General features: G+C 37.4%; 1 protein-coding gene across 2 annotated transcripts; it reads right to left on the bottom strand.

Moving 5' to 3' along the window:
• Positions 1-2,808: 2,808 nt before the first annotated feature.
• Positions 2,809-10,628, bottom strand: shox2 (shox homeobox 2). Of its 2 annotated transcripts, none has more exons than XM_072254602.1 (5): positions 10,382-10,628; positions 7,900-8,108; positions 5,524-5,581; positions 5,080-5,172; positions 2,809-3,050 (listed from the first exon to the last, which is right to left on the bottom strand). In XM_072254602.1, the coding sequence occupies exons 1-5, from the start codon at positions 10,626-10,628 to the stop codon at positions 2,809-2,811; spliced, it is 849 nt and encodes a 282-aa protein (XP_072110703.1). The 2 variants fall into 2 exon arrangements, with proteins under 2 accessions (XP_072110703.1, XP_072110702.1); XM_072254601.1 differs by having other exon boundaries at positions 2,809-3,087; positions 5,084-5,172.
• Positions 10,629-11,590: the final 962 nt, after the last annotated feature.

Here is an 11,590-nt window from a genome sequence, read left to right as displayed (position 1 = left end):
TAGAAACAGGCAACAGATTAAATCTGCAGATGCTGGAAATTCAAGCCACACACATTAAAGTTGCTAGGCCAGGCAGCATCTCTAGGAAGAGGTACAGTCGACGTTTCGGGCCGAGACCCTTCGTCAGGACTAACTGAAAGAAGAACTAGTAAGAGATCTTCTCCCCCTCCCACTTTCAAATCTCTTACTAGCTCTTCTTTCAGTTAGTCCTGACGGAGGTTTTCGGCCCGAAACGTCGACTGTACCTCTTCCTAGAGATGCTGCTTGGCCTGCTGCGTTCACCAGCAGCTTTGATGTGTGAGGCAACAATTAACCTAGATGGACTGAGCCGAGGAGTTAAGTAGAACGACAGAACTAAGGTCAGTTGCAGGAAGAGCCCATACGAGCAAACAGTCGGTGTAGAATTTCTTACCAGACGTACCAGCTGCTCCGTCCAGCTGCTGCGACCTCCTCCCGCCGAGGCTTCTGCAATCGAAAACTCTCGTTGCCCAGGTGAATGTGTTGCTACTTGCGCCGTTTCTGCTCCCCGTCGGAGTCGACTAGGCCATTTGACTCGAACAAAACTCTTCAGACAACGCAGCTGCAAAATTACTTTGGAAACCCAAAGTCCTCGTGGCATCAAACTGTACTGCGGTGTATTAAACACTTGCCCGCCTTAGGTCGGTCCACCTGATAGGACACAGCAACATAGGATCAAATCACTAGGCAGTTCTGTTCAAGCACAGGTGTGCCCAGTGAGCCACCTCAAGGTGTTTGTCATCTCAAAAGAAAACTCAGTGGCAGCTGAAATTGCGTTTACAAGTGGATCTCAATACTATCATTAAGTATATCGTAATTTTCCAGCGTTAGAATTTATTGTTAACTGAATGCTAATGTTGAAGTAACTGATACAGGAGTTTTTCCGCTATGAGGGCCTAATAAATTTTTGGAAATTAGATTTAAGAAATATTTGTCTTGGAATGCTAATTATACCTCTTACAATATGTTCAATTTTTAAGGAACCTTTATTTATTATTGTCTCACAAATTAATCCAATTGTAGATTTGATTCATTACTCATAATGTGGTGAGAGAAAAAAAAGATTCTAGTTTTCAACGTAATTAGTACAAACGTTTATAATGACGTAAAATTATAGTCGTTAAAATATGCCACTGTTGTCCCATCGAGCACTAATATTGAAGTGTGTTGGTCCCACAATTTTTTATGTGGAATAAATGCTTTTCTGTCTTATTTGATTTGAGACAAGTTGGGTAGCCTGATTTTTTTTTTAGCGCCTACTCTTCAGAAGTTTTGAGCTGCATATTAATTTCGAAAATGTTAGTCAAAAACAACAAATACACAATTATTAGAATATTCTGATTTACCACTGCTAAACACTTAAACAAGAAAACTTGTCATCTGCATCATTGAAGAAATTTCCAGCTCGTTATAGTTCCCTGACACTTGTATCCAAGAGTTGCAAATACTTAAAAATTCTGTTGTTATGTTTGCTACAGCATTGTTTTAAAAAGCAAATCTTATTACTGACCCTGCAACAATGTTCGAAATCTCGAAAACAAATCAAAAACAAATGCAGAATCCACCGATATTACACGCAAATCAAACTTTGATAACAGAAGTAAGAAAAGTGTAAAAGAAAAAAAACAATGGCGACTTCAACATATTTTAATTAAATATATAAAAGCATTTCATTCTGACTTGGCACTCGTTGCAATATATGCAAAATCTGATCGATATCGTCTGATTTTCTTGAATCTTAATTCATTCAGATTAATTGCAATGACATTAAACCGTAGAACTGTACAACAGAGAAGGTTTTTCTTTCTTTTTTAGAGTCATCGTAGAACACTTGTACAAATAGTCTGTTCTCTTTATTATAAATAATCCAAGAATGGCGCAGCATCTATGAACTGAAATACATCTTTACCTCCGGTCTCCATCATGACGGTGGGAAAGGACATGATCACTCTGAGTAATATCCCTTTGCAATGAGCTCTTCAAATTCTGCTGTCCCTTGAGTGAATCATGGTTTCAATGAAACCAACACTTCAAAGAAACATATTCCATAAATATCTATGTGAAATGAATTCCCACAACAGCACAAGAGAAATATTTATGAATAATAACACATATGAAATAAAAATTAAATACTGACAGTCTATCAGTCATACACAATTTAACCAAAATAAAACTTTGTTCGTGTATTAACAACTGTTTTACACAAAGGACCGTACCTTAATCGTAGGGTTTAAACTACATGTGTTTACGGTAAAATGTATGATACATAATTTATATCTTTTGATCTAAAACAAATAGACATCTAGATAGAATTGTTATTGTCCGTTATTTCAGTTATTGTAAGGACAAGAAAATAGTACATTGGAAAATTCTAAAATGAAACTCTCTGAAATTATTGTCTTCACACTTACATGAACAAATGTGTCCTACCCAACATAAAGCAAGTGCAATTCTGATTTAAAGGACATAGGCGTCATTGAAAATAGTATAAATATACATGCAAGTGTAATTCTTTGCACTTCATCTGATTATTGACTCTTGACTCTCATAAATGGTTCACTCATACAGTTACGAAATCCATTTTCCACGATTGTGTAATGTTCCAGTAGTTTATTGGAAGCAAATGTAAGCGTCAGGATTTCCACTCTACGAGAGGAGGCCAGCCTCCATGGATATCAAGTAAATTTGTGCTAAAATGAATTCGCAGAAAGCTCACTTCCGAACTTTTTCCAGCTGCGCGTCGTTCCTCCTTTGGAGGTTTTGTCTTTATACTTGAGATTGCTGTTGGGATCACAGACCTAGTGCTGCGGCGTGTTTTTTTGCTTTGAGTCTCAAGTCTGCAATGCTGGAGTTTTTACTCGTGGTTTTGGCCGCCGCTGCCGCTGCCACCACAGTAGCAGATTCTGCCAAGGTGGCCAGTGGCAAACCGAAGGGCGGCGGTGGGAACATCATGTAGGGAGCATGTGCCGCCAGGTGCGGATGGAGGTGGTGATGCGCGTGCGCCACGCTATCCAACTGCAATTGCGCTTGGACTTGAAAGGACAACGGCGTCATGTTGCAATGATTCTCCTGAAAAATAATGAAACAGAAGCCTATTGAAATATCAATCACGGACATTATAGTTGCCAATAAATATTCATTGAAGAAATGAAAATACTCCCAAAGGTGTTAGACATTAATCAATGGCTAAGAAGGGAAATGAATGGTTAAATAATGTTGGTCCGCTGCTGAGGTTATAGTTTCTCAACAAGGTTTCGCAATCCAAATGCGTGGAGGCGCTAAAAATAGACCTAAGACTATTAGATCCCTTCACCCTTGAATACTTGTAACTATGAAATCAAGGACTTAACATTGTGACTAAATTTGATATATGACGGTTACGTGATTTTCACACCTCAGAACTAACCAAATAAAGAGTAAAAAAGAATGGTCCTGTAGATAATTGTTCCACCAGCCGACAATATTCAAGGGCCAATGTGAGGAAACGACCAGTTCGAAAAACACCCAATTCATTGCAATGCAATAATCTCAATTTGTCCAAGAATGGGGAATCTTTTATCTTTAAATAACGGTTTAAAGGCATCAATGAGTTACGGAAGGCTCTTACTTAAACGCACCTGGCTATGCGGAAATATTTAATGAGAAATTGGTTAAAATACAGAAGATTAACTTCTGCATTTGTAATAACTTCAGGCAAATGAGCAAGAAAATGTTTCGCTTCCATTTCCACGATTGTGAAAATCAGTCGATGCTTAGTGGTCTTGTATAAAAATATCGTTATTGGAGGAGGGAGGAGTAAACTTTTGTCCAGGAATGCTTTAAGATGAAGTTTAATCATAACAGATAGCTGAGGAAATTCAAGCCCGTTGAATTTGTCAAACTTGTCTCAATACTTCAAGAAAGAATGCAAGAACCTATTCTATTCTAGCAAGAACTTTGATTATATTTACTTCAGTTCAATTCAACTCATCTCCAAATTAGCATTAGAATATAAATTTTACATTTGCTGGAGAATTGCAGTGGAACATTTGGAAAATAGTCTGTCAACCTTGATTGAGGACTACGATTCGAATAGCTGGATATGTAGGTCAAGTACACGGAGAATCATGTGGAAATATGAACACTTACTAAATCAATACTGCAAGACCAAGTGAGAAAGTACAAAGAAATAAGATCAGCAGGGGCCAACTTTCGGTAAGGTAGAGTTGGGACACGATTCAAATTCCTATTTCTACAGAGTAAATTCTAATTGAAAATATCTGGATGCTGTCGTGGAATTCAGCCCATACATCGTGAATACGTGCGCAGTTTGACTCGAAAATGTTACATCGGGCGAGGAGCTCAGTCAATAATCGCCAGAGAGTGCGAAGATCAATCTACTTGTAGGCGGAGAGAAAATTGTACACATCCAAACAAATTAATGGCGGCTTGGAAGTAAACTGAGCGAAGATTGGAATATTATCAACCGTGTGTGTTTAAATTTTTTTAATGCAAAGGATAAAACTTTGAAATATTCAGATATAGTGAAAATAGATACAAGGAGTTATTGCGGAATATGCTGCCATTTATATTTTAGTAAATGAATCAGTTAAATGGCATGCAACATGTTGTTCTTCCACCTGGAAATCTTTTCTCCAAGTCGGGCAAATGAAGAATGGAATTACATGTTGGTCATTGAAAGCCCTGAGGAACAGCGATCCGTGTCGCAGTATTAGCAGTACTTACAGATAAAATGGCAGAACATGATGAGGGCTGTTCAGTAATAATCAACCGTAACTAGTTTAGCTGTTAAAATATTCAATAGATTTTCCCTACCCTCAATGATTATTCGCCTTTGAAACCACGCCCAATTGAAACCAGTGACGTCGTCTGCTAATTATGTAACCTTAGCAATGATATGAAAAGTAGTTCTGGAACATTAAAATGATCTTAGCTTTAAAATTACCTGTATTCAATAGTATTTCATTTTCAAGACAAGCATCATACAAGGAGTATAAGCAACCTACACAACTTATATATCACGTACAAGTGTTTTATGCAGTTCGATGTGAGTGCTAATACTTGCCTGTTGAAATGGCATCCTCAAAGCTCCCACGTTAACGTATGGTGCGACTCGACAAGCTTCAAACTGACTAGCCGTTCCAATAAGCACACCTAGAGCAGGAAACTCAAATCAATGCACGTTTTTGCCTCACAAGAGGGCCTGATAGCCCTTAATTAGTTTGTGCAAATTTTCATACAACGATCCCATTATTATGTCGAAATTAGTGTTATAATTTTGCTTAAATCCATGTTTCTTAACACATGAATAATGAATGACTACTGGCAACATTCACTGATTTTGTTCTCACGATCCCAACCATCCACTGAGCCAGGGTACAGACAGAAATGCATCACAGTAAACTTGGTTGGAGACATTGTACACGTGAAGTTTACAACAATGCATTAAACCGCACGTGTCAGAACATTAACAATGATTAAGATTCTGTGATTTAACATGCATACCTTTATGAAGTTGATTCTCTTGTTTTCGACATTTTGCTCTTCTGTTCTGAAACCATACCTATAGGGCAAAAATGAAGTAATTGTATGGCAATGATTGGCAGCTGCATCTCAGATGTAGGAGTTATATTGTTCAAACTGACAACTATTCGATGCTATATCCCGTCGGACTTATTAATTATTAATGTGATTGACCTCGTTTATTTTAATTATCTGACTCTTACATACACGATGCATGGCAATATCTTCTGCGGGGGGTGGGGGGGGTGGAGAGAAGATATGCAACCAATCGAGAACATATTAAATTGTCCGTTTCTTAATATTTATTGGTTCGACAAAATATTTTATGCCCTATCTCCAGCAAAGGTTATAATATCATAAGAACTAAGTACAACCCCGTGATAGCTAATACCAAAACGACAAAGGACTTGACGTTTGAGCAATGAGCTCTTTCCAATAAGATTTTACTCATTAGTAGACCTAAATAAGTACCCGCAAGAGAAAAAAAAATGCCTTCCTGATAATGAATAAAACTGATAACTGGTAATTCGTATTATTCAAGATGTATATAAAATACAATGTTTATTCTTTTGTTTATTATAGCGAGGCAACATACGCTCACAAAGGAAACATTAAAACCCATACAATAAATAGCGCATTAATATGTTAAGCTGGTTTTCAATTCTCGGATGAAAGTCTGGTGTTAAATAATGCATGTACTATATCGAAATCATTTTATCTGGACGTAGCACCACATGAACAAGTTTCCCAGAAGCATACATGGGCAGAAAAACAAAACTTATGTGCATTTGGAATTGTGAAGTCAATTTTACGTTAGATCGAATGGCACTTAGACGTGGCCTTTAAAAATACTACTGTTGTGTTTAACTTGCGAATTTAATAACGATAATGAAATCAAACGCAGTTTGATGCATATAACAAATATTCAATCTTCTGAAAAGCTTTCACTATACTTTGTTGAAGTGACTATCGATACAACATTCTGTAGTCAATGACTAAAATAACATCAGAATTCGAACAATGGAAATCCAATTGTTGACCTTTCGTAAGCACAAAATAATCTGCAGATGTTGTTGTCAGTGTTCTGTTGACCTTTCGTAGCAACTAAAGTTAGTATTCTTTGATTCTTCAAAACCGACTGACCGAAAAAATCTAATTGACATTATTTTTCAAGTTCTTTAAAAAATCATGCCTAGGAAGTAGAATTTAATTGTCTCTGAGAACAAAGAATGTCATACAGTCAATGACATTGATGAGAATTTCAGGTGTAATATACATGTTACAATGCAACAAAATGTTATAGTAATGACCAGAGATGGTCAAGAGAAAGGGAATAAATGACGCGAAAGACTTTTTAAAAAATCGTTACAAGCCGACAGCTGCCATTGTGTAAAAGTAAAAACAAATTGTGTACTTTGAAGGACATAGAAAAGTTGTTTTTAATTCGTATAAAAATATGCCACTTGCTGCCTTGTATTTATAAGATGCATGACAGGGAGTCCTGAATCGAGTCGACTAGACATGGGCCAGTGCAGTGCTCTGTACAAGTCCTAATAAATAATTTAATTGAAATGTTCGTGGCACCAAGCTACTTGATACTGCTGTTACTAAAAACATTAATTATGTTTCATCACCATTTATGACGCGATATTGAGAAATCATTTTAATGAACTCGAGTCAATGGAAATCTGTTGAGTAAATGTTATTATATGCACAGAAGCCATTTCAAGGAGTACGCAAATAATCATACTAGCAATGATTTCTTCCCTCTTCTAATGTTCTTGAGGCAGCTATCTCCTTTTCTCCCCTTTTGCAGGTCTGTTTGAAGGTTTTTGAACATTGGTCGATTTGTTCAGGTCAAGTTGCTGCTAAGCTTACCTCGTTATCGTATTACAAGCTGGAACCCCCCCATAAGAATACTATATAGCTTGATGCAGATGGTACTGTAACAGAGGGCGCATGCTGTAAGTAATTTCCCAATGGCAGCTGCAGCTGCCGCTGGCCTATCAACCACAACTTCTCTGAAACTTCTAGTAAATTAAATATCAGTTCTTACGACGCAAACCTATTTAATTCATCATAGCCGTATGCAGCGTCGACATCTGAAGGACTACTTATGTAAACATAAATCATCTCCTTTATGCCCTGAGCCTGTTGTGCAGTTGCCCTAATTTGTTTCCTTTGCACGTAAACCCGAGTGCCTTAGTACAGTGTGTATTTGTCGCAGAAATGCAAGAGTGTTTAAACATAGATAATGAAATCACTCAATATATTAAAACATTGTGGTGCCAAATTAAACCGATATTTGCTATATTCTAAAATACCAGAAGGGTGTGTAATAGGGAATGTTTGTCTTACTTGTACCCTGGCTTCGGAGAGCCCCAGCCTCTGGCTCAGCTCTTCCCTCATAAATGCATCCGGATAATGAGTCTCATCGAACAACCTCTCTAGCTCATTTAGCTGTTCCAGTGTGAAGTTAGTCCGACTTCGCCGTTGCTTAATTTTTGTCTGCGCCTCCTCTTCCACTGGTTTGGTGTCTTCTTTTTTCTCTTTAATGTCACCACTTCCTACAAATGACCATTGCACGCGATAATTACTGGTATGTTTTGCCACAGTTATCGATACATATAATAATCGATAAGAAAGTTCGAAACGAATATCGCTAAAAAGTTAACACCTCCATAAAAATCAGTAGGAATCACGACCATTATAATAATACAAGGCACAATTAATGGTAAACGTAATTTAACTTCTGCCCTTGCCAGCGAACTTGTCATTGGAGCGCGTACGTTTATCCCATTATAACGAAGCGATATTTAATAGCTGGATGCCCTGCGTTTGTGAATAAAAGCTCTTTTTAATTCAAGATGATTACAACCTCTCAAAATGATTCTTACTTTCATAATTTTCTTAGTCGGTGACTCGCATAATGATAAACTTCAATATTCAGTGGCGTCGGTCTGATTGTGTCAGGGTATAACAATAGCCAACACCTTTTAGTATTTTCGTTGTGTGTTGCTTTCAAATAATTTGATTCAGTGCACAGAAAGACCGCATAGTTTAAATATGTTGAAAATTCTAAATTAGCCATGATACAAATTCACAGTATATTTGCTCTTTTTAAAATTCTGCTCGCTCATTCGCCCATTATCTATCAGGAATATTCAGGTGCTGTAACATGCGTTTGGTAACAAAGGACCAAGTTTGAGTAGCTGAACTGTTAGGTTGTACTAAATATAATTAATAAACATTTAGTGGCGGAGCTTCCAAATATTTCGAATTTAGATTAGATTTTTTTTTAGTAACGGAGATGCAACATCCAGCGGGCTCAGGCACTCGGTTAATGACAGAACGGGCAGCCTAACCAAATTAGACACATAGGCAGTGTTCAAAGTCTTTTATATTTAGGACAATACATTTTCAAACCAGAATACTTTGAGTCAGAAGAACCTTTGTTAGAATTCCCCAGTTGTTCGCATTTTAGCGGCTTGATTTGTTTGTAACGAATAAGAAATACAACTCATTAATGGTAACTGTTTACCAAGTACAATGTAATAGTGTGGACTCTGGAAACTTAGACAAGTCTTATTGTTTTAATGGTCTTGCGAATGCGCAATACGTTTCTTTTGTTAAATGTCTTTTTTTATGGAAAAAAAGTCAATGCAATCAAATACAAGTGTACATAAGAAGTCCCGAAAATGAATAGCGTCAGGCATCATTGTCAACGTTGAAGCGTGAAAACATCAATGCTACACGAGACAGATTAAATAGTTAGCTTTTTGTTACAATTTATTGCAAATACAGATGAAAGGAGAAAAGAAAATCGGTTTTGCTCCAATATAAATGCTGATCGAACACGTTATCTGCACCTTATGTTTACTGTATTGAAGAGGGTGAACTCGTTTTATTTAACAATGGGAATCTCATTCATTATCGTAAATAAATTTATCAAAGAAAATGCTGCAAAGTGGTTAAACAAACGATTATACTTCGTGAGGCGAGTGATTCAAAATCTCCAGTGCTGAAATCATATGCAACCGACCATTTAAGAGTTTGAGACAACGTAATACTACAATATTCTGTGAAATATAGGCTACAAAGTATTGCGAATAGTTGTGTGTTTGCAAAGAATTAACCTTTAAAATGGCATCATAGATAAAGTAACAGTAAAACCGTTTCTGAACGATGCTCTGGAATTGTGTTCTAATCTCGGCAAATAAAACAGAAGTTAGCTGTACCGTGTCATTGTAAACATATTAAGATCAGTTCCATCACTGTCATCTACCTATGGCTAAACGTCTATAAATAGCAAACTACTGCAACTGGCTTTGAATGTGCCTTTTAAAACACTCCATTACGTTATTCTCAATCTCAGCAAATCCTGCCGGTTTAAAACTGATACTGAGGGAAAAGGCACGTTCTTTTAAAATCAGAAACCAGTAGAAGCTATTAAGTTTTACAGCACAATTAAAATTGATTGAACTCCTTGCGTCACCGAATCCTCGGTAAACATCCTCGCAGTATTATCCGGGACTCATTTCGTGTCCCTTATCGATGTGCAATTTCCACTTTTTAAAAATCATTGATTATGTAGTAATTAATCGCCCTTATTATAAAGTGACTATGATTTACTGCACCTGAGTTATGCAAAGCTGCCAACTTAATAGTACATTTAACAGCATTCGGTAGTTCGTTCTAAATGTGCTTATATCCTTTGATTTTCGAAACTGGAATGATATTACTGAAATTATCACAAAATAAACCAATCTAACATTGATATTGTGCCACGCAGGTCATACGAAGACGCGATGGTATCTCTGAAATGTTAAGGTTTGTTTACCCGGATCAGTTAATTTCGGAGTGCCGCTGTCCCGCGGTCTCTCTGGCCCGATCTCTGGTTCGCTACTTGGGGATCGAGACACCCCACGCTGTGCGCTGATTACTTCATCCCGGCTTCCTTCACTCAGACCCGGCTCTCGAGCTCGCACAGGCCCGCTCTCAAGAACTTCTCTGTACGTGATCCCATCCTTCCTTTCTTTCACTTTTTGATCAAAAGACTTCGAAACAAAAGCTGTAAGTTCTTCCATTGCTGCTCTGAAGAATATGACCCTGTCTTTCTTTTATTCTCTCCAATACATTAACCGTACAATATTTCTCTGTGGTATGTCGTCTTGGAGTTGAAATGCAAACCTGATCTTCCAGAATTCGGCTTGCTCGGAGATGTAGATCTAATACTGATGCGCTATTGAAGTCAGACTATTTATACTTTGCAATGCTGCCCAGCTGCGCCCCTTGTACTCAGCAATTACCTCCCCTTGTACTCCTGATGTGTCCCCACTCCTGGAACACAGTTATCATCAGCCCCTGGGCTGCAACTCATACCTAGCGTCTGCTATTGGCCATTAATCCACCACTGACAAGCATTCGTAATTAATTTAATTAGCGAGTATTACTGCTATTGTTATTACTTAGCTAAACACGGGGGAGCTGGGATGGCACTGGGGTGTGGCCAAAAAGAATGACACATCGTAGAGCATGGTGACTGGATCGTCCCCAAAAACAAGCGGCTTTAAACGCCAAAACACGCTAAAATCAGGTAAACTTTTTGATTTGCTTAAGGTAAATCAAAATGGTATTTATAGCTTACATAATATTTAATACTTCAACAGATCTTTTACAAATGTAATATGATAAAAATATACATACATATTTTGCTGATGGTAAATTATGAAATATTTGTTAATCTGTTCTCCACTTGAATGGTGTTCTAATTGGTTGAAATGATTTACAGACATTTTAGTTGTCAATTTGCTTTAGATGTAAATTTGCATTTTAAATAATTTAAATTTACTAGATATGACCATACTCTTCTTCCAAAAAGAACCAGGCAAAAAGAAAATTAATGCGTCACTTAAGTCACCGCCGTGGTTTTCCTCGTGGATGCTTTAACCATTTACAGCCAATATGGTACGTAGCACCGTGTGAACAAAAGACACTTTATTATGTCTGATGTAGAATTTTTGAGAGAATCGCTCACGCATAGTTTTGT

The sequence above is a fragment of the Mobula birostris genome, chromosome 4 (genome assembly GCF_030028105.1).
Source record: "Mobula birostris isolate sMobBir1 chromosome 4, sMobBir1.hap1, whole genome shotgun sequence".
Classification (NCBI taxonomy): Eukaryota; Metazoa; Chordata; class Chondrichthyes; order Myliobatiformes; family Myliobatidae; genus Mobula; species Mobula birostris.
This window is presented reverse-complemented; position numbering and strand designations above follow the sequence as displayed.

Excerpts from the sequence above, each read along its gene's own strand:
- shox2 (XM_072254601.1), bottom strand. The coding sequence starts at position 10,628 with ATGGAAGAACTTACAGCTTTTGTTTCGAAGTCTTTTGATCAAAAAGTG. Across the intron at positions 5,173-5,523 it reads AGAGAATCAACTTCATAAAG|GTGTGCTTATTGGAACGGCT; the intron begins GTATGCATGTTA and ends TTCCTGCTCTAG. Across the intron at positions 3,088-5,083 it reads TGAGGATGCCATTTCAACAG|GAGAATCATTGCAACATGAC; the intron begins GCAAGTATTAGC and ends ATTATTTTTCAG.